The 18926-nt window shown below is 41.3% G+C and overlaps 1 protein-coding gene across 3 annotated transcripts in view; it reads left to right on the top strand.

The window, feature by feature from the left end:
- Positions 1-18926, top strand: part of bptf (bromodomain PHD finger transcription factor) — a 47781-nt gene that overhangs the window by 3710 nt on the left and 25145 nt on the right. For all 3 annotated transcript variants that reach the window (XM_014469274.2, XM_023334506.1, XM_023334507.1), the window contains exons 2-15: positions 2048-2870; positions 5122-5173; positions 5273-5441; positions 6070-6321; positions 6540-6728; positions 7546-7728; positions 8327-8505; positions 8667-8846; positions 8929-9110; positions 9321-9452; positions 11152-11281; positions 11753-11888; positions 12548-12811; positions 13637-15650. In XM_014469274.2, coding sequence (XP_014324760.1) covers positions 2048-2870; positions 5122-5173; positions 5273-5441; positions 6070-6321; positions 6540-6728; positions 7546-7728; positions 8327-8505; positions 8667-8846; positions 8929-9110; positions 9321-9452; positions 11152-11281; positions 11753-11888; positions 12548-12811; positions 13637-15650 — 4885 coding nt within the window. The remainder of the gene's footprint in view (positions 1-2047; positions 2871-5121; positions 5174-5272; positions 5442-6069; positions 6322-6539; positions 6729-7545; positions 7729-8326; positions 8506-8666; positions 8847-8928; positions 9111-9320; positions 9453-11151; positions 11282-11752; positions 11889-12547; positions 12812-13636; positions 15651-18926) is intronic.

Below are 18926 nucleotides of genomic sequence, written 5' to 3'. Positions count from 1 at the left end.
TATCATCCGGTTTTTAGTAGAAAGAGAAACGATAAATCATGCAAATGGAAATTATTGAGCTCGCTTTAATTTAGCAAGTGATTAATTGATTTATTGTTTATCGTGACAGGTCTTGTCATACTCAAGTATCATGGCTTTATGAGAATATTATTTAAACCACAATGGTTATTGAAAAGGAATTACCTTTCGTCAGCAGTGAGGCCACAAAGGTTGGCTGTGCCCACTTTTTTTTTTTTTTGCTACATTCAAATATCTAATGAAGGGCATATTGACAGGCGGGCTTAAAGTATTCATACACCTGGTAGATTCAGATTTGAAGTAATGTTTTATTTTGACTGGCATATTTCCTTTGACTGAAATTTTTGTTATGAAGAATCAAAAGTATAAGTGGAGACAGGCAACAGTCTTATTAGTAATTTGCTTTTCCAACCATTATTAAGAAGAATACTATGTTTTCTCTTTACGCCATATTTTGAACATAAATAAAAACATGGAACCATTGTACCTTTGTACATTATTATTATACTTTTTTTTTGGAAAATAACTTTTTAATTAAATTCTTCCAAAATTAAGAATAATTCAGAACCTAACTGCTATTATCTATTGGCCGTGACTGTGTCTAGAATTAGAAACAAAGGCAGGCTGATAAACCATGTTGCTGCTGCAAGTTTTATTGATAATTCAGCTATGTTGTCTAACAGCAACAAAAAAATAACAATCGACTTGCCTTTTTTTTTTTTACCCCTACAGGGGGTCTTTTTTTTGTGGGCTCTAGTGTCCCTTATATGACAGTAGGCTGACAGGAAACGGGGAAGGAGAGGGGGGAAGACATGTGGCAAATGTCGTCGGGTCCGGGAGTCGAACCCGCGATGGCCGTGTCAAGGACTCAAGGCCTCCAAATACGGGTCGCGCTAACCACCACGGCACGCCCAATCGACTTGCCTTTTTATTTTCTAAAAAAATTACAGCTCCACATTTATGCGAGTGAAGGATTAACTTGGTGATCACTCTAAATCAGGTGTTTGCTTTATCATGCATATTTATAAAACTCCAGGTGACTAATCAAACCTTTTTGGGGTTTTTTTTGAGACACATTTTACTTCTGGAAATTGCAGAGAAGATGTGACATAGAAAATGATTGTTTTGCTCCAGCTTGTTTGGCATAAATGTTCCTGTTTTCTGTGAAGTCTCACCTGCAGCATATCACCTTTTCTGTTCTCATCCATAAAACCCTAAAACACTCAGTGCCAGGTGGGGGGGTATTTTTAGCCCAGCTCATACTTAGCTGATAAATAAATTTAGGTGTTAAACTCATCTCAACTGTTTGGTAACACAGTTGATCAGGGCTCTGACTTGGAAAGTACCGAAATATATTAGTTCTTTTTAAAATTATTTTTAATAACAATGATGTTGTTTATTTTTTTTAGGCCTGTCGTGATAACAAATTTTGCTGGATGACAAATTGTCCCAGAGATGATTGCGATAAATGATAATATTGTTGTTTTGAGACCATTTTCAAGCAATACAATAATAATGTCATAATAATGCAAGTACGCCCTCGCAAATATCAACATGCTTTAATTTTGTAAAGAACACTTAGCACTGAATCTGGAAGATTTATTAAATATTCAAAATAAATAAACAAAAAAACATAAATTAAATGGATTATGAAGTCTATTTATTTATTCACCAATTAGTGCACAGAGAACAAACATTACAGTCCAACCAAAAGAAGAATTGATCTCTGTTAACAAAATTGCCTTTCAAAAAATATTAATCATCCAAATGAAAATTTTTGAGTTCATTTTAATTTGTCATGCGGCTAATTTAGTTATTCCTTATTGTGAAAGGCTTTCTTCTTTCAGCATCTACTTGTTTATTAAAATGTAACTAAGGCAGCTGCAATCACTCATGGATTTTGCTGTATGTCTGAAGAGGCTGTTAGCATTCAGGTATTGGATGAGAATTGCAAAGGTATAAGAAGGTTACCTTTGGTATTGCATCCTACCCTTCTCTCTCCTGACGAGACTCTTTTTACTCTTTGCAGGTCGTAAAAGGAGTCGTGCTCTGCGGCCTCGCTCTCCGCCTCTCGAGGCGAAGGACATTCCCCCTTTGGAGCTTCCCAAGTCCTCCGAGGACCTCCTGGTTTCTACCTCGCAGCTCCTCAACGTGTCCGCCGTCTACGAGGTGCTACGCAACTTCGGCACGGTGCTGCGTCTCTCCCCGTTCCGCTTCGAGGACTTCTGCACGGCGTTGTCCAGCCAGGAGCAGTGCACGCTGCTGGCTGAGACCCACATCTCTTTGCTCAAAGCGATCCTCAGAGAAGAGGACACGTCCAACACCACGTTCGGTCCCGCTGACGTCAAGGACTCGGTTAACTCCACGCTGTATTTCGTGGACGGCATGACCTGGCCGGAGGTGGTGCGGGCGTACTGCGAGAGTGACTCGGAATACCGCCACATCCTGCCCCTCCTGGAGAACGAGGATTACCCGTACGAGACCCTGGAGAGCAAAGTGAAAGTCCTCCAGTTTTTGGTGGACCATTTCTTGGCGACCAACATCGCCCGCGAGGAGCTGATGTCGGAAGGCGTGGTTGCGTACGACGACCACTGCAGGGTGTGCCATCGGCTCGGCGATCTGCTGTGCTGCGAGACGTGCTCGGCTGTTTATCACTTGGAGTGCGTGAAGCCTCCCTTGCAGGAAGTGCCGGAGGACGAGTGGCAGTGCGAGGTCTGCGTGGCGCACAAGGTGCCTGGCGTGGTGGACTGCGTGCCTGAATTACAAAAGACCAAGCCCTTTCTTCGTCAGCTACCGGTTGGCTTTGACCGGCACCATCGTAAATACTGGTTCTTGAATCGCCGGATTGTTGTGTAAGTTCACAGTGTTCATAAGCAGCGACCTGTTTTCTAAATTCAAGTAGGATCCAGAAGAGTCAATGATTTCAGTGTTGCACACTGTAGAATGTATCAAAGCACATGAAAGTTATTAGTACTACTTGCAGAAATAAATTTGGTAACAAAAACATTGAAAACACACAACTGTACAGCTAATCTCAAAATTATTCGTACTCCTAGCAGATTTTTGATGTTGAGGTGACCTTGAGTGCCAAGAAAGGCACGGACAAATAACATGTAATTTTAAATTTTGATTTAAGATTACTTTCATTTTACCAGAAACGTTATTTTTGACAGGAAATTTAATGGATTTCTGTCAAAACGACAGCAAAAGGACGACCAATATTGAGAAAAAAAAAAGATCATTCACATTTAATTTTTAAAATACCACCTCAAAAATTATTGGATATGATCTGGTTTAACTCAACCCTTTGACTGAGCCATTCCAATGAACCACTCACGCCAGAACATGTTGGAAAAATTAAATACTTTCAACCTAAATCTGCCAGCGGTATGACTAATGTTCAGGTTATGTTTTTGTTTTGCTGCATCCAGCTGCCTAAAATTCATGAAAATTGAGATTGGAGCAGATGTGTGCAAGGCAAGAGTCTCCAAAACTTTCAGTGGCTCCCATAATTTTCTGGCTAATAGGACATCCGGTTTTCCTTAAGGTCGGATTTTTCCATTCCGAGATTTTCAGGGATGGTTGACCAATTAGAAATAATCTACTGCAGGTTCTTAGCTTTAAACAAACAGAAAACAGTTACCTTCTGTACATCGAAACATAGTAACCCTTTTCTGCTTTTTGTTAAAGTTGGAAAAAGCAGGACACCAAAATAAACTTCTTTTTTTTAATATTAAGTATTTATGTACTATTCCTCCATTGATCATAACAACTAGAGATGCACTAATCAGGCCTCTTCTGACCGACACCAATACCAAAGGGCTCCAACAAGGAAATTAGACGACATTTTGCTGCCAGTTCATTGGTGGACTCTGTAGTTTCGAATCCAACAAAACATGAACGACAAATATAACCCACTTTAGACATTGAAGTAAAGATTCCTAACTAAAACAAATGTTTCTGTTGGTTGATGCTTCAATCGACAAATGGAAGTGAGAGTTCTTCGTGTTAGAATATATGCACTAAATAACAAAATTTCAGCTTTTTCAGTATTTGGCCAATAAGGGCTAATAAATGGAAAATCATCTCATTCTGACCTCTTCTCACAACAGTGTTAGTCTGACCCCATCTTCTGAGGCATTAACAAAAGGATGTACAATTTGTAAAATTTGGGAACAATATACGTTGTTTCATTTAGAAACAGGTAAACAAGCTTCCTTACAAAGATAAACTATTAATGATGTTCAGTGAGCCACCAGTGCCGGATAATTCAAAGAAAAAAAAACAGCCTCAGGTGTTAAATACAGCAGTGGCATTTTGACATCTTTTCTAGAAGCAGTCAACAGTCTGGAGCCAAAGCAACACCTACAGATAGATGTCTGTTCAGTTGACGGAGATAGCTTCTGTTTATATGACATGAAAACATGACAAAGTCCCTTAATTGCATTACAATACCCCAAAATATACAGTACACAAAACAGTCTGTTACATTACTTGTAAAATATTTCTTACAAGCAAAGTAGAAAATGTTTCCAGTGCTGGAAAGGAGAAACTCAGTACTTAGTTGGCAGCTGTAGTGTTGTATTTGGCTGATTAAATGAAGCTAATGTATTCCTTAATAATTGCTGTAAGAGTGCAGCTCCGATGCAACTTTTTCACTTCCGATACGATACTGTTATTGCAGCTTTTAGAATTGGCCGATGCCAATGTTGACCCGATACGATATCCGAACAAATCATACATGCTACTATGACTTATTTTGTAATGTGGAATGCTACAAAAAAGGCTCGATCAAGTGATTTTACTCAGAGAACAATAGTCAGCAACAACAACAGGTATGAGAACAACTGACCCATTTATTACTAAACAGTAGGTCTCCGTGCAGAGAGGACTAAACGCTGCAGTTGAATGTTTCTGTCAGCTTATGTTGGAGATTTTAGATGCAGGTTGATGACTGAATGTTGCATGAATTGCATTGGGGATCCTCTGGACTTGATAAAGCTCTAGACAAGTACAGACCATTTACCGTTTCACCATTCTATAAACCCATAAACAAATATAAATGAAAGAATACTATTGTTTTAATCGAACTGTCGTCTCCAGTGAGGAGGACGGTGAGCAAGAAGACAAAGCCATCTGGTACTACAGCACAAAGGTAGAGATTCGGGTTTTTCCCCTCGTAAAGAAGTTCATATTTGTTTTTAAATTTGTTTTTGCCATCATGCTTAAGTCTCCCACACTCTGCGTTTGTCAGGTCCAGCTGGCCGAGGTGATAGACCGGCTGGATAAAGAGTACTGGGAGGCCGATCTGTACGCAGCCCTCGAGGAGATAAGGGACGAGGTGCACACTCACATGGACATCACCGAAGACCTCACCAACAAGGCTCGCGGCAACAACAAGTGCTTCCTCACCGCTGCCAACGGTACAGAACGGAAAATTCCTTAAGCTGGTGGACTTTATGATGATTCTTGTCTTTTTTTTTTTTTTTTTTTATTAATTTATGGTATGTTCTCTCATTGCTATCAAATGAGTGCAAATGATCAATTGTATTCATCTTTTCAAATTATTTTCAGGTTTAAATCAGATCTCAGTCTTTCTGTCCCTTATGATGCACAGAAAACCTTTTTTTCTTTCACTTTTTCTTTTGCCTTTTTTTCCCTTTTTCCTTAACCTATATTTCCAAGAGGTGTAACTTCCTGTGTCCACCTCACCACAGACATGGCTTTATTTTGACTAAAGAAAACAATAATTGAACACTTTATTGCCTCTGGCTTGTCAGCAATATTTCTGCACTAAATTAAAAAAAAACAACAACACACACACAAAACAATTCCCTTTGTCCCAAGCAACGCTTTATTACTGCAAACTGATATTATAACAATAACTGCAGATCACTTTTCCTGCTGGCGTTAGCATGGAAGCAGTTCCCTTAAGCAGCTGATTTAAAAAAGAAAAAAAATACTAGTCTTCACCTTTTTAGCAAATTTTCCTTTCTGGACTTTCAATTTGACCATGTCTTAACATTATTTCCCTTCTCTGTTTCCACTCAGAGGAAATCTTGGAGCGACTGCGAGCTAAGAAGGAGGAAGAGCTGGAGGAGGTGAAGAGACGGGCTGCCGAAGAGGCCCAGAGGGCGCGGCTGGAGAAGCAGAAGAAGGAGCAAGATTTGGAGAAGGGAGAAGAGGAGGCCAAGCCGAAGGATGAAGAACAGGAGGATGGCGAGGCCAAAGAGCGGTCAGCGGAAGACGAATCAACAAAAGAGGAGGCCGCACAGGAAAAAAACGATGGAGAGAAGAGCAGTGGTAGGTGTTTTAGAAAAAAAAAAAGAAAACGCTTGTAGGAACAAATTTGTTTTAGTAGCTGTCTGATAATGGAGTAGTAGTGGGTACTATAGCTTAATCTAATGTTGTGTTTTTCCTCTTAGAGGTAATTTGGCCGTATTATTCTCCCTCCATTGGCAGTTTTGTATTTCATTGCCCTCATGAAACATTCACATTTCACACTATTTCTGCTTCTACAGTAAGTGGAGCTCCGCCCTCTAGCCAAGAAGACGGCGGCGGCGGCGGCGGCAGCAGTGTCGGGGATGTACCATCGATCCCGTCGACTGCTTCTCCTTCACAAACCTCCACTGGGAGCGGCGGCCTGTCCTCCACTGTGGAGGTTCGGCTAGAACGATGCGTCTTCGAGTCGGGGTCTAACAAAACTGAAGGTACAGTTTAAGTTTAAGTAGGACTATTTGTCTTAGTGTATCCGGAAGGCTGCAAAGGAAATTAACTCTTGGCTATCTTCTTTTATTTTTTTAATCATCTTTGAGAGTATTTCTTTGCTGTTGTTGCTCCTAGCAACAACAGCTTGTTTTAGCTGTAATATTGCTAAAACAAATAAAATTAATTTTGAGCTTTTCTGGAAAATGTTTGACTTCCACAGTCAGTATCACAAGGAAGAGCTCAAATTCAAATTTCGTAAACTTTGTTACTCAATCCTCTTCTTCCCTCTTATTTTGTTTGATGCAATACTCAAAAGGTTTCAGCAGAGGGAGCCAAAGCCTAACTTAATTTTTACTGGCATGTGAAAGTTTCTTTTTTCACTGACAATATATTCCTTCCTCGTTTACTTTTATTGCATTTTTAATGTGTTGATTCTCTTCTTAAATAGATGGATAGACGCACTCTATTTATCCTGACATGAAGACATTGATGTGTCACAGCAGCAATGAGCAATAAAAAAAGAATCAAATCACAATGAAAAAGAATCTAAACTATAACTAAAAGCTATAAACCATGTATAAAAATGTTTTTTTGTTAAGAAAGAAGCTGTGATATTTCACCTAAAGAAATAAAATGAAAGAAATTACTTATATATGTAATTATTATTAAAATGTGCACTGCAACAATGCCAGTGCAGAATTAGATATTATTCTGGGTAAACTGAGAAAAATCAAATCGAATCTGCTACCTGTTTAAACATGCAAACCATTTATCTGTCAGTGCTAACAGCATTTTTTTTCCCCTTCCTACTGCGTGAAGGAAACCCAGCATCTGACTCCGTGCCTGTCAGTGGTGACGGCGTCCCCAGCCTGAGTCAGCCCTCCCAACCCTGTGAAGACAACAGCAACAGCAGCGTTGCCGGCGTCGCTGCCAGGGGCCCGGAGCCCCCAGACTTGGCTGATAGGTCATCCCAGTCATCGCTGGCGAGCCTCGATGACGCAGGTCCATCACTTATAAAGTCATACAAAGCATAATGCTTAATAAGAGGGCTGCAACTAACAGTTATTTTAGCAATCAATTATTCTGCCGATTCATCGGATACAAAATATTGGCACGTTCTGCTGATTGTTTTATTTAACCACTTAGACCTACTTACACAATATTACAAATACGCTAAAAGATGCAAATAAAAAATGCAGTTCTTTTTTAAGTAGTAATTTTTTAATAAAATTGAAGAGTGTAAAGCTAAACCTACGCCACTCGAGGAGTTTTGGGTAAAACATATTTACAGATGAAGGTGTTTTTATCTTAATTAAAACGTGTATATATTTTGTACCATTTTTGCTTAATTATTGCTATAAATAACTTTGTTTTTCACTCCATATACTCAGGTAATGATTAATTGATAACTAAATTAGTTGATAATTATTTCAATTATCGATTAATCCAATTAATCGTTTCATCCATACATAATAACTGACAAAAAATTGCGATGCAAGCTTGTTACAGTCTGAATTTATGTATTCACAATACAAAACGGCCTGTTTTACTACATTGACCTTCTTATTTCTTTGACTAAAACTGCTCACTGCATTTCTAGGGGACAGCAAAGACTCGACCAACAGCGAGACGGCGGGCGGCGGCAACAACAAGAGGTCTTCAGCGACGCGCATGGTGACGCGCCTGAGGAACCCAGACAGCAAACTGAGTCAGCTGAAGAGTCAACAGGTCGCAGCTGCTGTTCACGAGGCAAACAGGGGCTTTAAGGAGGGCAAGGAGGTCAGACTCAAACACGGGAGCAATATCACTCGACATATTTTATGTAGAATGTTGTCGAAGTAGGATATCACGGGGGGGAAAAAAAATCTTGTTTAGATTCATGAAAGTTGTGAGTTACAGTTGTTGTGTTAGCGTTTTTAAGGTTGCGGTTGTTTCTGCAGGTGTTAGTGGTGAACGCCCAGGGCGACATCACCCGGGTCAGCACGCGGAGCAGCAAGGAGGTGGTGATGAAGGGAACCATCAGCCAGTTCTTCAAGCTGGGTCAGGAGGGGAAGTACCGCGTCTATCATAACCAGTACAGCGCCAATGCCTTGGCCCTCAACAAGCACCAGCATAGAGAGGCAAATAGCGTTTTCGTCATTTATTTGTGTCCAATTGATTAGTGCATCTCTAATTTAACTTTTGAAAAACCAATCTGGACAGGACCATGACAAGAGGCGACATCTTTCCCATAAGTTTTGTATGACGCCAGCAGGAGAGTTCAAGTGGAACGGGTCCATTCATGGTTCTAAGGTTCTGACTATCTCCACGTTAAGACTCACCATCATCCAGCTTGAGAACAACGTTCCGTCTCCTTTCATGCATCCAAACTGGGCTTCACACAGGTAAAACCTGGAAAAAGATAACTTTTCTTTCTTTCCTTTTTTAACAAAACAAGAGGCTTTGTGACTATCAATCTGGTCCTTTACTTTACAAGTAAGGTACAAATAGAGGCAAAATCAAAACCTGGGTGTTTATAGCCAAATTAAAATTTAATTATAACGTCTCTTAGAATTTAGGATCATGTAATTGATCTTCTTTGTTACTTTTCGTAGGACCAACTGGATCAAAGCAGTCCAGATGTGCAGTAAGGCCAGAGAGTTTGCACTGGCCATGGCCATTCTGGAGTGTGCCATCAAACCCGTGGCAATGCTGCCTGTCTGGAAAGACTCACTGGGTCACACCAGGTAAAGAAATACTGCGCATAGAATCTGCCTGGAATGGAGCTAAAAGTACCACAGTTTCAGTGAATTTTTCAGCAGTGCGGGGTTTTTTGTTGTTGTTTTTTTAGTCTGAATACTCCAGTTGACGATTAATCGATTACTAAGTCATTTGACGATTGTTTCAATAATCGATTAATCGTGATTAATCGTTTCAACCCTACACAGAATATTGCACCTTTTCACTTTTTATAATGCAATGTAAACGAAACAGGTTGATATCAACTAATTAATCAGTGTGGCTACCTGCTCAGATAGTTTGTTTTTTTGTAAGTGAGGAGGAAACGTAGTGCCCTCTTTCATCCAGCTGACTTGCAGTGCTCACCTGTATTTTCAATTTTCTGACATCTTAATTAATACAAAATGTTTCTGGTTTTTAAATAACTTTCAAGTTTGAGTATGCTTCGTCACCAGTAAGGACAGCACTGTATGTGTTCGGGACGTGTGTAAATCTATCATAAAACTATGTACCGACACAAAACTACGCAAGGACAGCAGCTGAACCTGTAGAAAACAATATTTTATTTTTGCATCGTCTGAGTTTATGAAAAGCCTAATTTAGGAAGACATCCTCGTAACAAGAACATTTCTCCTCATCACTGAAGTCCCAACTATTTCTTAAACTAGCTGACCAGACCTTCAGAAGCCTAAGTAAGCATTCAGTGCATGTACACAGGGGATGTTCACTGAGTTTAGCGGGCAAAGTCGACGGTAACCAGATCTGCTCGAACGGCCCACCCTAGCTGTGAGGCATAATATTTTGATTGCACGTCCACGACCAGCACCACCCAACTCTGCCTCTACGCCTCCTGCGACATAGGGCCCTTTCATAGAGGTGATTGTCCAGGGTCTCACAGGGTTGGGATCGGGATGTGTTTATACATCGCAACACTGATTATCGAGATAATAGTGAGAAAAACTGCATTTCATAAAAGGGATTTTAAACAGAAGACCAGGTTCTCATTTTAAATGAAAGTCAAACTCATAGTCTGAGTTGAAGAGGGTTAAAAACGCAGTCTAGAATGACGCTAGAGTGTTTGAATAAGTAGGGAAAATAAATGTATGGGAAATGATTTGTATTTCTTCTTCTGACTTCATTCCCTAGTCCTTTGTCTACATTTCCTTTCTTTCATTTTTCTTGTTTCCTTCCTTTTGTTTTTTTGTCCTTCTTTCTTTTATTCCTTGTATCCTTCATTGCTTCCTTTTTCTTCCTTGTTTTCCTTCTTGTCTTGTCATTCTTTCCTTCCCTCGTTGTGTCCTATGCCACATTCTTCCTTGTGCTCTACATCACTTCCTTCCTCCCTCTCCTTTCATTTTCTTTTGTCTTCCATTCTGTCCTTCATTATGTTACTTGACATTGTTCTTCCTTCTGTCCTTGTTTACTGTCCTATTTTCTTCATTGTGTCCTTCCTCCTTTCACTCTCTTTGTCCTATGTCACTTCTGAGGTTTTGATTCTGCTCAAACTTCATAGAGTAAATGTTATTGTATGTTAGAATCAGTGTACAGGACTGGGGCCTCTGGAACTTAAATTGTTCAAATTAAAGTGTGTGCAGCTGTTTGTGCAGTGCACCACAATGACAAATCTCATATTTCAACTTTCACGTACTTGTCTTTTATGAATTGAAAGCATGAACATTTCTTAAGTAAAATGTGAAATACTTCCAGGTTGAACCGCATGACGTCCATGGAGCGTGAAGAGAAAGAGAAGGTGAAGAAGAGAGAAAAGAAGCTGGAGGATGAGGAGACAATGCAACAAGCAACCTGGGTCAAGTACACCTTTCCAATCAAGCACCAGGTAGTTAACATTGGGTTAATTTAAGGTGTACTGGTAGTTGTTTGAATCCTTAATAATCTTAATGCTTGTAAAGATTCTGTGCTCTCTATTTACTCTTTTATCAGCGATGAAATCAGACCAAAACTCGTACAATTAAATATTCCACCCATGTCATCTCATCTGTTGTCTGAGTCAAAATAATTTGAAGTCTTAATATGTTAAATGACTTCAGAATGAGTCAGTCTGGTAAGAAGTAATGTGGTTTATGTGACCATTAAGGGCTCTTTGATATAGAAGGTCAAACACTTCTGTGAGTCATTTCCCTGAGCAATTTGGACTAAATATACCACTAATCTCTGAACATTTAAGCTTTTTCTACGAAAGCTTGCTTTTCTCGCTTCACAATTTTCCTTACATTTCACTTGATCAGTTGAGCTTCTTGTTCTTCCTTTTTTTTGTTGATGTTTTTCTCATTTTACATCCCATATGTAGGTGTGGAAGCAGAAGGGAGAGGAGTATCGTGTTACAGGCTACGGAGGTTGGAGTTTTATCAGTAAGACCTACGTACCTCGGTTTTCCCCAAAGCTTCCTGGAAACACCAACGCCAACTACCGCAAAGAACTGGAAGGTCTGAAATAAGCCTTTCACCCTTGAGTCTTTGGTTTATGCACAAATGGTCAACACTTATTTTAGTTGAATATGTTGCTCGGATGTAAACTCTTACTCTTTCTCGGTGCCTATGTGCATCATTAGCAAAAGAGACATTAAAATGGTCCTCATCTATGTCTATTTTAAAAATTATTTCATGAGACCATTAGACTTCAAAGGAGTCTTGCTTTTCTAGTTTACAAAAGTATTCACACTTAGACTTGTCACTTTTTGTCATATTATAAACTTAATGTATTACATTGTGATTTTATGTGATGTTTCAAGCTTGGGACATTGTTCTATAACCAATTCCTGCTTTAAAGTAGTCCAGAACATTCCCCCTGCTGTCTTTTTTTTTTTATTGTTCTCTAATTTTTTAGATTTTTTTATTTCTGCATTTTTTTATTTTTATTTTTTTATTACTTTATTGTGTGACACAATACCAATAAAGCACCTTAAAGTTTGTGGTTGTTGTATGACAATATGTGGAAAGGCACAAGGGCTATCGATGCTTCTGCAGGGCAAAGTCTGGTTTTGTTACAACTCCTGCGACTTATTTTTGAAACGTTTTGTTTAAGTCGATTAACATATAGACTCTGCTGCTAAAAACATGATCTCTCATCTCATATTTTTCTATAGATGCTAAATTGGGCAAGAGATGTACCTTGTTGGACTTGAGCCGACGACCCAGTTTAGTTGCATTGAGAGCTCACGACGGTCCCGCGTCAAGCAGCGAAACCAAGGATCAAGAGTCCACGGGTCTCTCCAGAAAACCTGCTGAAGACGCAGAATCTACGGAAAGGATGGAGCAAGAAGAGAACGAAGAACCAGAAGAAAAGAAGCCAACAGGCTCACCTGTAAAGACGGAAGGGGATCCCACAGACTCCGCATCAACGGAACAAAGTATAGTGTAGTTCTCCAAAACTACCGCAATGACAAGTACTAAAACAGCTGCATGCTAGCAGCAGCAACGGTAGCATATGGAGTTTCTCATATGCATTAGAATATACTTATCTCCATCAGTTGAAACACTAGTTAATTAGAGAGATAAAAATGAAACAAAAACTTTATATTTCCCTTTTCTTTAAAAGATATTGTCTATTATTGTATATTCTCCACGCATAGCCAGGTCTTTCTAAGAATCAATAGTAATATTGTACACACCGAATGGGATTCAGAAAAGTTTTCATCCACATGAACCCATACAAATTTGCCCCCCAACATTGTTTTAAACATCTCAAACCGACGGGGGGCAGAGTAGCGCTAAGCTAAAACCAATCGCATTGCTTCAAAACAACGCCGACTTCCTCTTAGGGAATAAACATGGCGCCAGGAGGTTCATTTGTGTGGACAGATGGGTTGAACTAATTTAAATAGCTATTTAGAATATAAAGTTAATAAAACAGAAGGCAATGTCAATTGGGAATTGTGTCAAAGCAAGTATGTGGATATATTAGCGCGTTTATTTGTAGACTGTAATGTGCGGAACCTCAAATCTCCATTTTTTTTCATATACACACGCAAACACAGATAAAGAGTTTTTTTTTAAATTAAATTTCCACTTTGGTCTGAGGTTTAATAAATAATCGTTTTTCCATATTAAACAGAGTTTTGGTGTGGATGAAAGGCCAAAACGTATAAAAATGTATTTGTTTTAACAGATAACCAGCTACGTGTGGACCAAGTCTAAAACTTAAGCTGAAATGTGAATGCATTTGTCTCTTGCAGAATCCAGTATTCAGGAGCACAAAGCTGCCATAAAAGAGGAGCCTTCAGATCCTTCTCAGCGCCCCTTCAACTACGACGTCGTAGACGTCAGCAAGGGCTTCCTCACCCGCGTTGCTTACAAGAAGAAAGTGAAGACCTCCAAGCTGGACAGCCTGCTGGAGCGCAGAGTGAAGCAGCACACGATAGAAGAGAAGCAGAGACAGCAGGTTTCCGCATCCAGATCGCTGGCACCAGCGCCGGTTTCTCCCTGTTCAGCCCCCATCCCAAGCACTCCGATCCGGCCTCGGTCGCCGCTCAAGCCGCAGAATCTCGCACAGACACAACTTGTAAACAAGGAAGCTGTGAAAGTGGAAGAGAAACTTTCTACGGCACAAACGTTAGGGGCAACAAAAGCCGGAGGACAAGAGGAAGGAGAGCGTGCGACTGAACTCTTTAACCCTTCTCCTTCCTCTGTGTCAAACCGCAGCCCCAAAAACACTTGCAATACAGGTACAGGTGAAAGTTCACCACAAAGTCAAACTGCCTCCATGCTCCAGGAAAGCTTGGAGGAAAGGACTATGGGGCATAAAGAATACAGTTCTGAAGGTTCTGGACAAGAAGCTATTAAGCTGTCAGATGAGCAAGAGAAAAAAGTGAGGGGGTCTAATAGCTCTTTAGGGCAACAAACAGCCTGTGTTGCATCAGATGTAATCAAGGCGGAACATTCTTTATATGCAGAGTCCAACTCTGTGACAACACTTCCACGTGTCGACCAAAATACCAGCGAAAACGGATCTCCTGTTAAAACCTCAGACTCTCTTGATTCTGCGCACTCAGAGGAAAATGGCTTTGGGCCAGAGGAGAACCAAGGAAACTCGCAGGGCTTTGGACACAACGGAACCATAGGGGAAGACACTTCCAAGCCAGTTTCGCCTGTGCCTCAAGTGAACGGGAATGGCGGTTTGGTTAGCGAAAATGTACTGAGTAACTCTGTAACGAGCTTGAATAATGGTGTGCTCACCGACAGACCCCAGCCCAACATGAACAGCATCGGGAAGGCCGAGGATCAAAGGCTGGTGGTCTCGCCGAAGGATGGCGCACAGCAGAAGCCTTTAGTGAACGGAGACTTGACCTCGGTAAACGCTACGGTCATTTTGAAAGGAAAAGAGGCACATTCGGATTCTGAGGCAGAGGGAAAGATAACTACACTGGACCAGAATTACAGCCCTCCGCCAAAGATGGCAAAGCTTGAGAACAGTACAGACAAATTTGGAGGCAACGCCGGGAGCAATCTGGAGAATGACAGCACCTCAACTTTTTATCCCGAGGAGACCAAACGCGCTCCTGCCGTGAAGATCATCAGAATGGCTCCTTCTCCCATTCCTTCACCAGAGGAGTCCAGTCTGAGCGACGACTTTGCAGAGGAGAACAGCAACAGTGGGTCAGCGGATCCATTCAAGACCATCATCACTCAGGTAACCACAACCTCCACCACGACGACGGTAGTCTCCACGGAGACGAGAACGGCAAAAAGCCCGGGTGAATCCACGGCGTCTGTGGTGACGACGAAGAGCAGCGCAGTTTCGACCCTTTCCAGCATGACCAAAACGACAGTGACCAAAGTTTGCTGCTCTGGACTCGACGATCTGTCTGAAGACAGCCAGAGCAAAACACTGGTGCAGGAGCAGAGAACGACGCACTCGTCGTGCACCCGGGATTCTGGCGCAGGTGGTACATCTACCATGTTGTCTGTCTCCATGAGCCACGAAGAGTGTTTGACGACGAAAGGACGCGTGCGCCTTCTCAAATTCTCCCGCACGAAGAAAACGCGCTCCGACACAGCTCTTCCTTCTTACCGCAAGTTCATCACCAAGAGCAGCCGGAGGAGTATCTTTGTTCTGCCGCATGACGACTTGAAGGTGCTGGCGAGGCGAGGAGGATTCCGCGAAGTGCCGGTGTTCAGTTACAACGCCAAGCCAGCCCAGGATATCTGGCCGTACCCTTCACCCAGACCTACATTTGGAATCACTTGGAGGTAGACCTGCTACTCTTTGTTGATCAAGAATCACTTACTGTTCTCTAAGAACAAACACTAGGGCTAGCTTGTTTTCCTGTCGTCCAAGTCCATTTCATACTCTGAAGGCATTTTACAGTGAGGTTAAGGGACACATTGCACACACAATGCGTTTCTTGTGAAAATACATTTAAAACATACACTTCAGTAGTATATTTTTTTCATGCAGAACATTTTATTAATAATATGATTGTTTTACTGTTTTATAAGATTAAATCATGCAGATAATATCTTTGTAATTACATACAGTACTTTATAGAAGGATACCCCTTTATGTGTGTGTTGAAAAGCACATCACATGTGATGTAACGAGCACAAACGTTAATTTATTTCCTTAGGCTTTTTGACATTTTTATTTTCAGCCCCCTTTACTGTGACTCGCCTTACATAAAATCCAGCCCGACTCCAAATGAAGAGTAATTGAACCCCATTCAGTGTTACCTGAACTGAACTAAGAATCTGTGACAAGATTTGGAAAAATGTGCGTTTACAGATGCTCTCCGTTCAATCTCAGTGAGCTTGTGCTACTTTGCAAACTAGAATGGGCATTGAATGCGTTTTCCAAATCTGGTAATCATATCTGTAATTGCAGTGACAGGTGGTCCTGTAAAGTGTTCGTTTGGGGATATTGAATGATTTTGCACTCTGCAGTTGTCAAGTTTTTTGTATCATTTTCCTCACACTTTACACGTGTGCACTACTTTGTGTTGGTCACTTCCAAAAAAAAAAAGTCCTATAAAATACTTTGAAGTGTGTGGTTTCCTATGACAAAATAGGAAAAACCTAATGGTCAGAATAATTTAATGCAGAGCATTAAGAAAAAGGCTGTCATGTATAAATGGGAAACAGATGGATGTGGAACCACAGGACTAAAAACAGGTTAACCTCACTTAGAGCACACTTTCAGGTTCAATACAACTGAGTCCAGGCCAGGTTGTCTCTGAAAACCTTCAGCGTTTTGTATTTCAGCTCAACTTGATCTCCACCCTTGACAGTTGTAGTTAGATTGTCTGTACAGTTGTCCAACAATGTGAGAGTCCTACAGTGTAATGAATGTGATGTCGCAGTTTATATTACTTCTGTATCACAATTGTTGTATTTCGTAGACGCGGTAAGAAAGGTTAAGCTGGCTTCACATCACAGGGTGTGATGTAAAAACGACAGCTAGTTGGTTGCGGCATTTCAGAAAACATGTTTACCTCGACGTCTTTGACTATGTGATGCCGTTTTCATTTCTGAAAGCTCGGGTTGTCCTAAACATGGCCGGCTTCACTGGTAATAAATGGCTGAGTTTATACTGGACCGAACCGAGCCAGCGGTGTGACGTTAATAGTTCACACTATATAACAATGAACAGTCTTAGAGGGATTGTATCAATGCAAATGCAGGGGTACTTCCTCCAAATCGTCAAGTTAGAGTTAAAAGTAACGCGCGCGATTCGCTTTTAAAAGTTTGCGTTGAGCGCGCATGTACCGAGCAGGCGCAGTGACGTTTAACGGCGGTGCAATATTTTCTTGAAACGAGCCCTCAAGGAGGGATTATATAAAAACCGGTACGTGGGGGGGGGGACCTGCTCTGCAAGAACACCTTCCACGTTGCGTGAAAGGTGGCACGCGCGATTCGCGTCCAGATACAACAATCTTGAGGCGCGCGAAGGCAACGCGCGGGGTGTGGCATTTAAGCTTCGTTTATAGTGGGCGAGTTGAACCGAGCACATGGCTCCGCCCACAGGGGTCGGCTTCGCGAGCTGTCACTGGTGGGAGTCACCAGTGACGTAACGCAAACTGTACGATTTGAAAGGTGCTCTTGCAGACCAGGTACAGTTGTACTGATATTTATATAAACTCTCTTTGAAGGCTCATTTTATGGGAATATGGCTTCAACTAGCGCATTAATGATAAACGCAATACCCAGGCCCGGCAGCATGGGCGGGCATTGGGGGGCATCGCCCGCCCACAGATTCAGCTGTGCCCCCTCTGGACTGGAAGCTGTTTGTTGTTTTTACCTTAGAATGGCCAACTTTCTGTTATTCCTATATTAATTTTATACAGTAGGGGCTTCCGCACTTTCCATATCTGTGTCCTCTGTCACTGTTTTCAGCAGTTAAAACTGTTTAATTGTTGTTAACACGCCGTGACCTGTTTTTCCGAGCCGCCTTTAAACGCAACATGAGCGCTAAGACGCTCGCGCTGGGTTTACACCTGTGCGGCAGGGACGAAGACCTGCTGCTGCTGCGCAGAGCTAGTCAGGTGTGTGTTAGAATAACGCCGCAAACCAGCAAAACGCAAAGAACGTCGCAGCTTCCCCACAAACTAACCGACTGAGTTGAGTAACGCGGTTGGATGCAGGTAATGTTAGCTAAAAGATGACTAGCTAATACCAATACAACACGTTAAGTTTGCTAACAAGTAGCCTGTAGGCTACCGATGTTGTTGTCTACGTTTAGCTAGTAGTAGTACAGGTAGGCTACTACGACCACTATGACCCGGTGGTCGTAGTAGCCTAGTTAATTTAGCAATGATTAATCGCTAACTGGGATATACAAGCTAAAGAAACTATTTGAAAGGCCTAATACCTTACAATATATATATATGTATATTAAATATATGCATTTAAGATAACACCTTTGTCTGTAAATATTTTTTTCTCAAAACTCCTCAAGTGTCATAGTTTTTAGCTATTACCAGTTAAAATTCGCTAAAGGGACGCCCCTTTGCTGCAATTAAATGCATCAACTAAAAACTTAGCCAGCTGTACAAAAATCCAGAAGTGCACAACCAGACATCTCAACAGTGCGCAGGTGAGATCCCTATAGTTGCCCCTTTGCACCCAGTTCAATTCGTCAACTATAAACCTAGTTTGAGGCTTAACCTGAGGATCCAAAGAGACTCTACGTAGGTGTAGATCAGAAAAAGAAAAAGGGCTCCTCGTAATGTAAAAATAACAAACTTATGCACTCATTTAAAGGGCTCCCTCTTAAAATCACCTGCTATACATACAGTAAAAAAAGTGTCGTGTCAGAAAGGTGTATCCACTGTCGGTTTATCATTTGTGTCTCCTCCCTCCCATCTGCCGTTTGTGGTTTTGGCCCGTAGAGCCTACTGCGGCTCCCAGTCTCGTGTCACACAGGCTCCTCTGGTTGTTTTGACCAAGCTTCAGAGTCTCGGAGCAGACATGAATCACCCAGTGGTCAGAGAGGTGTCACCATGTTCACTTTCTGCACCGACCAAACCCTGC

Source organism: Xiphophorus maculatus, chromosome 5 (genome assembly GCF_002775205.1).
Source record: "Xiphophorus maculatus strain JP 163 A chromosome 5, X_maculatus-5.0-male, whole genome shotgun sequence".
Taxonomy (NCBI): Eukaryota; Metazoa; Chordata; class Actinopteri; order Cyprinodontiformes; family Poeciliidae; genus Xiphophorus; species Xiphophorus maculatus.
Note: the sequence above shows the minus strand (reverse complement) of the source record. Positions and strands in the feature narration are given on the sequence as shown.